At 42.0% G+C, this 14,644-nt stretch overlaps 1 protein-coding gene and 1 pseudogene across 1 annotated transcript in view; both read left to right on the top strand.

Moving 5' to 3' along the window:
* Positions 1-4,784: 4,784 nt before the first annotated feature.
* CCDC14 (coiled-coil domain containing 14) overlaps positions 4,785-14,644 on the top strand; it is a 44,940-nt gene continuing 35,080 nt past the window's right edge. Inside the window, exons 1-5 of the mRNA XM_004577838.2 lie at positions 4,785-5,002; positions 12,866-12,921; positions 13,326-13,398; positions 13,670-13,739; positions 13,830-13,949. Coding sequence (XP_004577895.2) covers positions 4,973-5,002; positions 12,866-12,921; positions 13,326-13,398; positions 13,670-13,739; positions 13,830-13,949 — 349 coding nt within the window. The 5' untranslated portion in view covers positions 4,785-4,972. The remainder of the gene's footprint in view (positions 5,003-12,865; positions 12,922-13,325; positions 13,399-13,669; positions 13,740-13,829; positions 13,950-14,644) is intronic.
* On the top strand, positions 8,102-8,318 carry LOC118758865 (small nuclear ribonucleoprotein G-like; annotated as a pseudogene).

The raw sequence follows: 14,644 nt of genomic DNA, 5'->3' as shown, positions 1-14,644 counted from the left end.
AATGCAAAGATCACGACTCAATTCCATTTTCTCTCTGCCCTTCCTTTTCCTTGATGCTGCTGTCCTCCTGGGGACCATCAACTTCCAGAGACTGGGATCAGGCCCACAGAAAAAAGAGCTGGACACTCCAGAGTGGAAGCTGGATAGGCTCAGATAGGAATCTTCACCTGAAATTCTTGGAGGGGGTCTGAAACCTTGTGATAAAAGACACATCATATAAATGTCTTTCTGAAATGTATACATTCTTTCTTTTCTGAGAATTGCCAAGAATTTAGGAAACTCTTAGTTACACAGGATCTCAAAAGGTCCAGATCTTGATCTTAGAAATGACATCAACCGACTTGAGTTGGAAGGCACCAGGGCAGTTTCTCTGATCTGTCCCAGAAGTGATTGCATGCCTTCCAAGCATGATTTACTATCTACAACCTTACATCTAACAGCCTGGCTATCCACCTGTTTTAGTTCAGCCACTTATGCAGTGGCAGCTTTGGCTGTCTCCTATGGAGAGGAACATAGTCAGGAAAACATCTTTACTTTAGAAGTGAGTCAACTGGAAAAGCCACTGGTGCTGCATGCTATAGATTGGATGGATCAACCAGAGTTGTATGACCATGATACCAGAGGGACTACACCTCCAGGATAGGCTCACGAGGCTGGTTCTGGATAATCTTGAATCTCAGGCATTCAAGTAGCTGTGAGTTCTGATACGCCAATGCAAAAATGGTTATTCATTTATTTACCCAAGAGTTTAATAATTCCTATTCTGGGCAGGGCCTTTCTAGACACTGCCAATATTGAGCAAGGTAATGTCTTTGCTCTCAGAGATTAAACTCTAGTTGGAAGGCCAAATGTTGCACAAGTGATCATAGATGGAGAGGCAAAAGGAAAGACTTCCTGAGGGAAAATAATCTGACAGTAAACTCTGAAGCCTGTGACATCAATCACTACAGACAATTTAGAAGTGTGTGTCTTTGCCATGTTGCTTTGCCAAGTTGCAGACTGAAATAATCAGTAACTGGCATATTCTTCTCTTGGATAATTCCAAATCACTCATTAATCCCACATGTACAAAAATGACTTCCTAGTTTTCATTTTTCTAAAGTATTTAATTTACTTTAAAAACAGTTACAGAGAGACAGAAAGACAGAAATAGAGGTCTTCCATCTGCTGGTTCACTTCCCAAATGGCCAGAACTGGGCCAGACCCATTCCAGGAGGCAGGAGCTTCCTCCGGGTCTCCTACATGGGAGTAAAGGTCCAACAACTTGAGCCATCCCCCACTGCTTTTCCAGACCACTAGCAGGGAGCTATACCAGGAGTACAGTAGCCAGGACATGCACTGGTGCCCATACGGGATGCTGGTGCTGCAGGCAGAATATTAGCTTGCTAGGGCATGGTGTCACTTATTCCCTACTTATCAAGCCTACCCCAATTTTTAGATGACAAAATGTTGGTATGTAGAGGGAGAGGAATGAATTCTTAAAGCATTTCTCCTAAACGCAGCACTAACTCCTTCAGAAAAAAAAAATCCTTGCCTTACTTTCCAAAGTTTGTGAATTGTGTGCATTTTCCCCTCCTATACCTTCTTCTCTCACTACCTCCAGCCCTCCCTCAACTGGAACACCCATACTCCACCTGAATTTCTCAGTCCACTGCTAGTGGGAGCAGAAGATACCTTGCTGAGACTTTGAAGCTAACTAAAAGGTTTACAGAGATGTGAATAAGGAAATCAATGAATGTTGATGAACTCTGGGACAAGCAAACCATGTTCATCTCTCCCACTGAAGGGACAAGGGGAAGAAAGACACCTGGAGGGTGCTCCCAAGGGGCTGTGGTTGCAGAGGTCATTGCATTAGCCACAGGGTGCTCAGATGTGAGCACCCCAATCTCTTCCTGGTTTCTATTGGTTATTGTTAACTACTCAATAAAGCCAGAGGCTGGTGGGCAACTCTGAGTGATGTCTTCATTTGTGATCAGTCCCTGGGACATGCAGAAGGGTAGAGAGTGAAGGGATGAAATTTTTCACATGCATGCTTGCATTTCCCAGAAATGTCTTGGGCTACACGCCAAAGGTCCCCATAGCAAATGTTAGGCTTTGCAGGGCCACAGGGTGTCTGTTTCAGTGACTTAATTCTGCATTGTCCTACAAGGTAGCCAGAAACAACACAAAAACGCACAAGTCTTTTTTCCAAGAAAACCTCAAGATGGATAATGTCTATGTAATTTTCACGTCATAAAACACTGTTCTAATTAAAACACACATGCGTACACACACATGCACACAAACAAAAAACTAAAAATATCAAGATTGCTTATAGGCTGTGCCAAATAATAACAACAAAATGGCAGCAGAATGGATTTCGCAGGGTGGATTGCAGACTCCTGCTGTACCCTGCAGCCACCACCTTTGTGAAACAATAGCAGATTCACAGCATCCTCTTTAAGTCTTTACATTCCCATTGCCTCTAGAATAACTTAAATGGTTCATATGATCTGTAATGACTACAGTCTGACCTCCACCTACACTTTCACACTCATCTTCCACACTCAGCCACCAGGGCCTCTCCTACATCCCCTCTTACTATCAGGCTGTGCCTATGTGTTTGAAACATCCCTCTTTACCTTTCCATTATTTATACTAGCAGATTAAATGTCAAAATAAATAAATAAATAAAAAATAAAATTGCAAACAGTAGAGAAATGGATAATATATAATGAGATATCAGGCAGTCACTTTACAGTTGTAGATGAATGAGAAACACTATTGATAAAATATTAAAACACATGATGAGCACCAGTTCTAATCCTGGCAGCCCTGCTTTCCATCCAGCTCCCTGCTTTTGGGCCTGGGAAAGGAGTAGAGGACGGCTCAAAGCCTTGCACCCTGCAGCCATGTGGGAGACCCAGAAGAAGCTTCAGGCTCCTGGTTTCAGATCGGTACAACACTGGTCATTGCAGTAACTTGGGGAGTGAATCACTGGATGAAAGATCTTCCTCTCTGTCTCTCCTCCTCTCTGTATATTTGACTTTTCAATAAAAAAAATCATCTTAAAAAAAAAAAAGAAAAAAAGGAGTTTCACATTTCAGGTACTGATGATCTCACACTTCCACTGGGTATTATCCTTACACTTTTGCTATCTGAGAAATAATTATCTTGATAGTACTTTTTAGTAGTCCCAGGTAACACTTATTTTGCACAATGACTTAAACGACCTTAATGCCTCTCATCCACACCCTCAGCTGTCATGACTTCTGTGAAAAAAATGTGACTTGGTTTGGCAATCTATCCTCTTAAAAAAAAAAACAACAACCCACAAACATCCAGGAGAGAGTGCAATAAACTGGGTAGAGTGGTAATCCCTGGGGAATAGGATTACGAGTGATTATTTTTCGTATCTGTACTTTGTACAGTACATATTAGTGGATAAGAAAATAATTCAAGTTTAAAGTTAACCCCTGGAATCTCAGTTAAATATTTAACTTATATGAGAGAAACGGGACAAGGAAAGTTTTCAGTGTAATTCAGTAAGTCCACTAAACACTCAGTTTCCTAAAATCATTCCTAATCAAAGTGTAATATACTGAGAGATTTTTAGTTCTTGGCCTTTGGTTAAAAACTTTGAAAGGTAGCTTTTTGTCCATTTTTCTTAAGTAGAACCATAAATTTGTCCTCAAATTTGAGTTAAACCGGGCCCGACAGCATGGCCTAGCAAAAAGTCCTCGCCTTGAAAGCCCCGGGATCCCATATGGGCGCCGGTTCTAATCCCGGCAGCTCCACTTCCCATCCAGCTCCCTGCTTGTGGCCTGGGAAAGCAGTTGAGGACGGCCCAATGCATTGGGACCCTGCACCCGCGTGGGAGACCCGGAAGAGGTTCCTGGTTCCCGGCTTCGGATCGGCGCAGCACCGGCCGTTGCGGCTCACTTGGGGAGTGAATCATCGGACGGAGGATCTTCCTCTCTGTCTCTCCTCTCTGTATATCTGACTTTGTAATAGAAAAAAAATTTTTGAGTTAAACCTTAAAGCTTTGAAAACCAATGCGGGATGCCCATTAGATAAGGGTAGACACAGGGTCACTCTGGGCCATCAGTACTTACCTCTGCAGAGGTGGGGCCCACCACGGGTGGCCAAATGCACCTGCTGAGCACCATCTGAAAACACGTGTTGCTCATTTTGTTAAAAATTTTGTTCATTTGAACACACATTTGTTCAAACTGCCTTGAGAATTACTCAAGAGATGAGGACTCCCCGGGGTTTGACTTTTATTGAGCATGCAGAACAAAGTCATCCAAACCCCAAAGTGCTAAAACCCGAGAAGTGCCAGACCAGTCCTTCTGACATCCACCCGCCTCATCCCTACTAGCTTTCCCTGCGGCTCAGGCTCAGACTCCCGCCCGCCCGAGCGTATGGACAGCGGCGGTCCTCCTGGGGTCCATTGTCCTCAGCGGAGGAACCGCGGCGGGCCCCGCCTCAAGCGCTCGGAACAGGACCACAGGACGGGCGGACTCCCGCCTCTCAGAGGCGCCGGGGCTCAGTCCGCCCCTCAGCGCCCCGCCAGGCTCCGCCCGCGTTCTGTGGGCTTCTCCCACGCTGTGGCCCGTGTGTGACGAGCCCGGAGCCGAAGGAGCAGGTTCTGGGCGCCGGGCCGAGAGCTGAGGGAAGGGGCCGCCCGGCCGACAGCTGAGGGAAGGAGGCAGCAGAGCTAAGCGCCGGGTCGAGAGCTGAGGAAAGGGGCCGCCCGGCCGAGAGCTGAGGGAAGGAGGGAGCAGAGCTAAGCGCCCGGTCGAGAGCTGAGAGAAGGAGGCGGCTGAGGTGGCGGGTAGCAGCCGCGAAGGCGCGACGCTCGGCGGGCTCCTTCCCGGAAGCGGAAGCTCAGGGGGCGGGCCGAGGAGGACCGGGAGCCCGCGGCGGTTGAGTCCTCTGGTTGAGCGTCCTCGCTGCCATCGGTCGGTGGCGGCTGGCACTCTGCGAAGAGATGGTCAGGTCCGGAGCTCGACCCGGTCAGGTGAGGGCAGCGCGTCCGAGGAGTCCCCTGGGCAGGAAAAGGTTCTCGGGCCGGGGCCGAGTAAGAACCCTTGCTTGGGAGGGAAAGAGTAAACCAGCAGCGTTGGAAAGGCCGGGCCGGGGCATTTGGTTTTGCGCCACCAACACACCGGGTCTGTCCCTTGGTGAATGTTCTCCTGGGAGCTTCGTGGCCCTCAGAGCACTGGCAGGCCCGGGTTCGAGTCCCGGACTTAGCCTCTACCGGCTTCAGGACACGGTGACCTCAAGTTCGGTCCTCAGCTCCTGACTAGTGCTGCAGTTTGCTGATTTTAGTCACCTATTGCTGCGTTTTGCTATTATTTTTAAAGTCTCCCAGTTAGTGCCTTCTGCTTTAAGGCCTTCCTCTTCTCAAACGCTCACTTTGGTTTAAATCCGACCCTGGCACACGCCCTCTTGGCCATGGTGAATCTGGTTCTTTGCTCTGGCAACAGTTAGCACCTGGCCATTCCAGTGAGGCCCAGCCTCTTTGTCCTGCAGCAACCTCAACTGTGGCTGCATCCTCTCTGCCATGCCCCTAAGTGGCTGGCCTGGCGCCCTCATGTCTCTCTCCATTGAATGCTCTTGGGTCCCCTTTTTTGGTTCCCTGTGATCACCTTCATCAGGCCACTCGAGGCCGGAGACATCATTTATCTACCTAATAGGAAACTGCTTGCTCTCCTTATCTTCACGAGCTAAGATACACTTGGCATATGGTAGATTTTCAAGAAATGAATCAACTCTTCCTTTTGTTCTCATTTACCAACACATCTCTGATGCTGTCTTCTCCATTGATGGGAATGGTAGGGTTATTCCATGATCTGGCTTGATAGCTCTTTCACAAAGATTTGTGAACCGGCCCCACCCTTGTAGAGCTTTCTGTTTTATCTCTTATGAAATGAAGCAGAACACAACCGTTTTGGAAGAGGGAAACCATGGTTTTTGTAATCTTCACCAGCAGGGTCAGATTCCCTTTCTGCCCTGCTACTGTTGACAACAGTAAACAAAGTACTTTTTACTTCTCCGAGCCTCCCATCCTTCAGCTATAAAGTACATATAACATCTCTTACATTGCTGGCATAGACAAATTTAGGCCCATTAAGACACCTAATTTGGTGCTCTGCTATGATGAAAGAGAAGCTAACATTTAGACAGCTTTTATTGTTTGGCAAGTACTACTCTGTTTTATACGTGACATACATACACTCTTAATCATCATAGCAGGCTTTCTGAGGTAACAATGTTATCCCCATTTTATGATGAGGAAATTGGGAGATGAAGAATTCAGGCAGTTTCCCTACAGGTGCACAGCTGATTAGCTGAAGGAGATTTCAGGCTCACATAGCTGGTGCTTGAGTCCATTCTTTTAAACATATGCTATGGACTTAGTAGATGGAAAAGTTTGGACAAGTCACTTTGGGACTTCTGTTTGGGTTTCATGTCACAGAAGTCATGACAGGTGAGAGGGTGTGGATGAGAGGCATTAAGGTCGTTTAAGTCATTGTGCAAAAGTAGTGTTACCTGGGGCTACTAAAAAATACTATTAGGAGATTATTACTTCTCAGCAAAAGTGTGAGGATAATACCCAGTGGAAGTGTGAGATCATAAATACCTGAAATGTGAAACTCTTTTTGTTCTTTTAAAATCAGAGTTAGATTTTTTCAACAATGCTGTAGTGGGCACGACTGGGCCAAACTAATGCCACGAGTCTGAAACTTTGGGGTCTCCCACGTGGGTGCAGTGGTCCGAATACCTGGACCCTCTTCCATTACCTTGCCCAAGCTACTAGCTGGAAGCCGGATCTGAATTGGAGCAGCTGGAACTTGAGCTGTTGCCCGGAAGGGAAGGCAGTGTTGCAAGCAGCAGCTTTATTTGCTATACCACAGCCCCAGCCCTTAGGGTGCTCTTTTTAAAAAGAAAATGTATACATTGTATTAATGGCCATTGAACTGCTAATAACCTTTCACCAAATACTCAGACATTTAATCCTGAAAATGAAAATACTGTTCTCAGTATTTAGAAAGGTTTATTTCCGATTTATTCTTGGTTTTGAAGAGCCAAAGAAAGTGCTAGGCATTTGCAATACCGTCCTCTAGATGCCTACCTTAACCAGGTCTGGAGTTAGGAGCCAGGAATGCAACCCCAGTCTCCCAGGTGGGTGGCTAGGACCCAAGTACTCAGAGCCAAGACTGCTGTCTCCCAGGGTCTGCATCAGTTGGAAGCTGGAATTGGAAGCAGGACTAGGAATCCCACCAGGCACTGCAATATGGAACATGGGTGTCCTCACCATGGGATAAGTGCCTATACATTCCTTTGTTTTTTAAATTCGAAAGTATCAGTCAAACTCAGACCATACAACTACCATTCAAGAATATATACAAGCATTCAAATTTTTAAATGTTCATGTGGAAAAAGATTTATAAGTAAAAACAAAAGTCTCGGAATTACAAGTACATTGCTATGGCCGAATAGAAAATGTGTATGTGAAAACATTGCAAGCTCTAGTAGCCAACATCTAGTGCCCAAATCTTGGTTTTTAAATACTATGACCTGCTAGAGGAACTGTGACTTCCTGGGAAAATGGCTCATTTCTGGACTGAAAGGGGAAGTATAAAAATGAGCCTGATATATCAAACAAAAAGTTTCTGCTCTGCAAAAAGAATAATAAAGCAAAGAGATAGCTTAAAGGATGTGGGAAAATATTTGCCAACCATATACCTAGTAGAATTAATATCCCAAATGTATAGGAACAATTGCAACTCAACAGAAAAATAAATATAGCCTAATTAAATGAGCAAAGTATTTGAGTAGACATTTCTCAAAAAAAGACATGAAGATGCCAATAAGTACATGAAAAAAAATCTCGGTGTCACTAATCGTAGGAGAAATGCAAAGTAAAACCATAGTGGAATGTCACCTAATACCTACTAGTATGACTTTGTCTTTTGAGCTTTGATTAAGCTATGTAGAAATTGAAAAACTTGTTTACATGGTAGAAATGAGAATGAGTCCTTAGAAAATAGTGTGGTGGGCCGATTCTGTTTCCAGGACTTTTTAAGTGCCTTGAGCTGCTGCCACAAGCAAGGCTCATCCTCCCAATTTGAAAAAAATGTATGGACAAGAAGCTGTCATTCAAATTAAATGGCGGCAGGCATGTCCAGGGAATATTGCAAGAATCCACTCATGAGTCTGGTGATAAGTGAGTGTGTGAAGATGGCAAATAGTGGACAGCAGACAATACTGGAATGGTGGTAGTATGAGGAAATAATGTCATTATGTTAGAAGCCTTGGAACTAATGTAATAATAGATGTTCAGCAAAATAATCTACGTTCTCCAAGAGGATCTGTTTTGCTATGATATGATATGAAAGTTGAGACATGTACATTTTTGTGTTTTTGTTTTTTAATACATTGTGATAGTCAAACAAAGAAGAAGAAAATAGTGTGATAGCCTTCAGAAATTAAAATTGAAGCTAATTTTATCTGATCCAGCAAACCTTTCTGGGTGTATATCCAAAGAATTGAAATCTTGATCTTGAAGAAATATTTACAGCATTATTCACAGTATTCAAGACATAGAAACAACTGAAGTATCCATCTACAGACGAATAGACAAAGAAAATAGGGTATATACATACAGTAGAATATTATTCAACTTTGAAAAGTAAGGAAATTCTGCCTTGTGTAACAACAAGGATGGACCATTTGAGGACCTTATGCTAACTAAGCTGATCACAGGAGGTAGGCTTCCTGAATCCGTGTGTTTGAGATATTTAAGCTAGTGAAACTGAAGCAAGGAGAGGAATGTTCATTGCTAGGGACTGGGGGAAGGGAAGAATGGAGCTGTTGGGCAGTGGGTGTACAGGTTCAGTTTTGCAAAGTGAATAAGTTACAGAGGCTAGTTGTACAACATGCTTGTTATAAATACTATATTTTGTTAAGGTAGACTCATGTTAAGGATCCTTACATCAATTAAAAATTTACTGGAGTATCTTGCAGAACAGTTCAGAACATAATGAGGTCATGTTAAATGAAGCTGGAGTCAATTGAAGGGTTACCCACTGAGCAAATCTGTAGTAATCTGATATCAGAATGATAACGATAGATCATAAGCCATTAAATAAACTGAGATTCAGTGACTCCATACTAGTAAATAAGTGAGGAAGAAAGGAGATTGCTTAGGTGGAGTTGAATACCAACACATAAAGGTAAGTCAGCAGTGACTAACAGAATGAATTCAGACAAGAATCATCTATGGATGCTAAAATAGTGCTTGAAAGTTGAATGAATAGGATATATACATCATGTAGTCTCCATAAAATGCTTAATAATAATGACAGATAAAAATAGAAACTTACAGTGAAAAGCCTGGCAGACAACACCTTAATAATAAAGTTCATATCAACATTAACAGGACAAACTGACATCATTAGTCTACTCATTGAGAAGGACCTAACATCTCTTTTTTTTTATATTCCTGCCCCAAATGCATAACCTGAGTCTATGCAATTGTAGTCCTTAAATCTGTCAGGGTTGTAAAAGATAGTGAAAGGCAGCCTCAGGAACTGGTCCAGAACAAGGAAGCTAAAGAGCTCTGACAGCTTTTTAGCATATACTCCTGGGCGCCATGTAACTCGAGTATTTTCTCTGTAAAAAACAGTATTGGCCTAATTGACAGCATTACATAGAAGGTCTCTGGGTGATAGAACTGTGTATTTCGGATTTTGATGACTATACTTTTGTGTGTTCGAGAGTCGCCTTGCTCTGGGGAAGTACTTCAAATAATTCTGTGTGCATTTATTGAGAGACATGACAAACGTGAAATGTCAAGAATCGTAAAATCTAAATGAGGCATATATAGGATTTCATTATAATTCCAAAAAACATTTTTGAAAATGAAAGTAAGTGCTTCTTTATGGTAGTTGCTGTCTCAGGGTACTTTTATCATGGGTAGTTTTCTGTATTAAATTTCCTAAACTATAGCCTTATGTGTGTGTATGTGTGTATACATTTTTTGAAATGCCATTTGAAATCTTATGACCATGCCATACATTTATCTCGGTGAGTATCCTTTTTAACATATATGTGAGAGACAGTAATTGTGCTAGTTCTTTAGGGGGATTTCAATCTGGGGACATCAACATCATGCCTTAGATTTTTACTATGGTCCCAACCAAAACATCACAGGTAAAGGCCCTGAGAATGAGATGCAGACTCATGGAAGTACCTTACACAACACCCACTATGTTCTCACTCTTCCTTCATGACTGTTGTATTCTAAGTTATCACAGGTAGTGTCACTCTTGGGGTGTCATGGTGATGTAGCAAGCTAATTCACTGCCTGCAGTGCTGACATCCCATAATACACTGGTTCATGTCCTGGCTGCTGTTCCTCCAGTGCAGCTCCCTGCTTATGACCTGGGATAGCAGTGGAGGATGGCCCAAGACCTTGGCCCCCTGTGTCTATGTGACAGACTTGGAAGAAGCTGCTGGCTCCCAGCTTTGGACTTATTTAGCTCTGGCTATTGCAGCCATTTGGAGAGGGATTCAGTGGATGGAACATCATTCTCTGTTATCTGACTTTTAAGTAAAATAAATAAGAAGATGTATTACTCATAGCAACCCTGTTTTAAAAATGTATGCTCAGGTCCTGGCATGATGGCTCAGTGGCTAAATCCACACCTTACACACACTGGGATCCCACATGGGTGCCTGTTCGTGTCCCAGCTGTTCCACTTCCCATCAAGCTCCTGCTTGTGGCCTGGGAAAGCAGTAGAGGATGGCCCAAGGCCTTAGGACCCTGCACCCAGGCAGGAGGCCTGTAAGAAGATCCTGGCTATGGTTGGATTGGCTCAGTTCCAGGCATTGCGGCCACTTGGGGAGCAAACCATCACATGGAATATCTTTAACTTTTCTGCCATTCTCTGTAACTCTGACTTTCTTATTAAAAACATCTTTTAAATAAATTGTATACTCAGTAATATTCTTAGAAGAAGGGAGTACATATCAAGCTAATCACAATGTTAACTAAGTTCAGAATTTTGGTGGTTACTGCTCAAAGCTATCTTGGGATGAACTACATAAACCTATCAAAAACCATAAGCTGCTAATGCTGACTTGGATCTGGAGAGTAATGAGAATGGGGATTGGGAGCTCTAAAGCATGCATGTTAAAAAGCTGTATTTTTAAAAAAGATTTATTTATTTATTTTTATTGGGAAGTCAGATATACAGAGAGGTGGAGAAACAGAAAGGAAGATCTTCTGCCCCATGGTTCATTCCCCAAGCAGCCACAATGGCCAAAACTGAGCTGATCCGAAGCCATGAGCCAGGAACCTCTTTTGGATCTCCCACATGGGTGCAAGGTCCCAAGGCTTTGGGCCATCCTCTACTGCTTTCCCAGGCCAGAAGCAGGGAGCTGGATGGGAAGCAGGGCTGCCAGGATTAGAACCTGTGCCCATATGGGATCCCCATTCATTCAAGGTGAGGACTTCAGCCACTAGGCTATTGCACCAGGACCCTGAAAGCTGTATTTTGAATAGGGGTCATATTCATTTTATGTAAATTTACTAAGATGTAAAAGCATAAACTACAGAAAGGCTGCCTTCTTCCTCTGCCCCAAGTTAGTTTTTTTCCCTCCTCAAAGACAACCACAATGAACTGTTTTTTTTCCGTAACTCCAAAGATGCTGGATGCATATAAAAACAAATATTTTTTTTCCTTTCTCCTGCACTTATGTTACTTGTAATTTAAACTTCAGGAAAAAATATTGCTATATTGAGGTTAAAGATTGTTGAAAGCAAGATGTATAGAGAAAGTAGAATATTTATATGCTGATTGTATCAAACATACTAAAAACAAGATCATTGTAGCTAAAGTTATGAACTCATTTCTATATTTTAAATTATTTTCAATTATGTTTCAGCAAATTTGGAGACCATTTAACGTATTCAGGGATTGAGTTTTGTCCAAACTTAGTGTTAGTAGGGAATTCTGATTTAAAAATAATATCCCAGTTTCTTTTTCAACTTAAAAAGATTTAAGGATCAAATATTCATGTGTTGGGCCTGCCACGATAGTGTGATGATTAAGGTCCTCGCCTTGAACATGCCGGGATCCCATATGGGTGCCAGTTCTAATCCTGGCAGCCCCACTTCCCATCCAGTTCCCTGCTTGTGGCCTGGGAAAGCAGTCAAGGACGGCCCAAAGCCTTGGGACCCTGCACCCGTGTGGGAGACCCAGAAAGAAGTTCCAGGCTCATGGCTTCGGATTGGCGCAGCACTGGCCGTTGTGGTCACTTGGGGAGTGAATCACCGGACGGAGGATCTTCCTCTCTGTCTCTCCTCCTCTCGGTAATCTGACTTTCCAATAAAATAAATCTTTAAAAATATATACATGTGTTGCTTCCTTAACATTTGCTATAGGGCAGATTTATTTATAAGGGTTAAATTATAGTTGTGAGCTACAGAATATACCATATTTATAAAAAATGAACAGCAAGGTACTAGAGTATTGCCCAGTGTTAAAAAGGAAGAACATTGGGATACATTCATTCTACAATATAAATGTGAAGACTTTTTGCTAGGTAAAATAAAGTAGGCAAAAAAGTGGGAGTACTGAGCTGTTCCTGCTAGGAGTTTTCTACAGCACATAAATTCATGTGAAGTAGAATGGTCGTTACCAGCGGCATGAAGGGAAGCAGCATAGAAAGTTACTGCTTGGGGGGGGATGCAGAGTTTCAGGCTGGGAAAATGGGAAAAAGAAGTGACATTTCAGGTTTTGTCAAAACTTTGAAAATATGAGAACAAAATGTTTGTATATCTGTTATAACGCGATACGTTACGTCATAGGTGCTGTCATCAGGAAGGCACACTGGACCTGCTAAATTAACAAGTGGAAAGAAAGGGTAAGAGCTTAAGGAAGTCTATAGTTTAATGAAAGCTCAAACTTTTCACGCCTTTGGGCTGCACTCTCTGTCACCTCCCTCAGAAAACTAGATGGTCTTCTCCCTTCACAAGCTCTGTGGAGCCATAGTTTGTATCTAATCATGTTAATCATTTTAGTATTAAATACTATTAACCATCTTAATATATGCATTTTATACATGATTAGATGAATTATCCAACCTTTGCTTGAAATAAAATGTTCCTTATATTTTGCCAAAAAGTTAATTCTTACAAGATTACTAACAAACTTTTATACATGATTGTATGATCTTTTCTGACCTTTGCTTGAAGGAAAATGACCTGATTGAATGTATTTTATAAGGAAAAAATTAGTGTTTTTAAAACTACTCAATTTGTTTTTTAGGACACATTTAAAAAAAATATCACGTCTAAATGCAGATTCTGGCTTTCCCATCCATTCTGATTCAGAAAGTCAGGTAAGATTAAACTGAATAGGTAAAGTGCATGCTGTTTTAATTAGTCCACAGGTAGAATCTGAGAAATGGAAAGAAAGTACAAAGATAGAATGTTAAAGAATCTGAAAAAATTATAAACTAAGGAACTATGAAGACTTGTAAAGCACGTATTCTACCAGTAATAAATGTGAATAAATTCCTTATGAATAAAAAAAGTGGAACCTATAATAATCTTTTTATTTTTTATTCCCATTTTGTATGCAGATATATTCTAAACACTTTCTCCTTACAGACTGAAGCTGTTCAAGGGCTTGAGGGTTGTGCTTCTTTGCTGCGGGACATTTTGAGAAATGAAGATTCAGGTCTTGTTTTTTACAATGCTTCTTTACTGATCATCTCTTCTCAGTTACGTAGTTCTTTTAATGTTAATGAATATTTTGTTTCAATTATAGGTACAGAAACAGCATACTCAGAAAATAGATACAACTCCGGAACTTTAGAAGGGAAAAGATACGGATCTAAAAAGAAAGGACAGGAAAGACATAAAACTCCTTTAGTCCGGAAAGAATTGTGTAAGTACACATTTATTTATTTATTTATTTTAAAAGATCTATTTATTTTTATTGGAAAATCAGATATACAGAGAGGAGGAGAGACAGGAAGATCTTCCGTTCCGATTCATTCTCAAAATGTCTATAATGACTGGAGCTGAGCCAATCTGAAGCCAGGACCAGGAGCTCTTCCAGGTCTCCCACACAGGTACAGGGTCCTAAAGCTTTGGCCTGTCCTTGACTGCTTTCCAGGCCACAAGCAAGGAGCTGGATGGGAAGTGGAGCTGCCAGGATTAGAACGTGTGCCCATATGGGATCCTGGTGTGTTCAAGGCGAGGGCTTTAGCCATTGTGCTACTTTGCCAGGCCCTCTTCTTTTATTTAAAGATAATTATTAACTATGGGATATTCATGAATTATTAGTTTATACTGTTGTCATTCATTTTAGTAATGTATTGATTATTTGGCTTTGTGTGTGCTTATGCTCCTCTTTCTTGTTTAAAGATCTATTTATCTAAAGGCAGAGTAAGACAGGCAGGGAAAGGGAGGGAAAGAGAAAGAGGGAGTGCAGGAGACCAAGACTTTTTTTTTCTTTCTTTTTTTTCAAGAAATAGTCATATAAGATATTTATTTTTGAAGTTATTTTAATTGGAAAGACAGATATACAGGTTGTCAGAGAGATGGAGAATGGTCTTCCATCTGCTTGTTCACTCCCCA

The sequence above is a fragment of the Ochotona princeps genome, chromosome 3 (genome assembly GCF_030435755.1).
Source record: "Ochotona princeps isolate mOchPri1 chromosome 3, mOchPri1.hap1, whole genome shotgun sequence".
In the NCBI taxonomy this organism is placed as follows: Eukaryota; Metazoa; Chordata; class Mammalia; order Lagomorpha; family Ochotonidae; genus Ochotona; species Ochotona princeps.
Note: the sequence above shows the minus strand (reverse complement) of the source record. Positions and strands in the feature narration are given on the sequence as shown.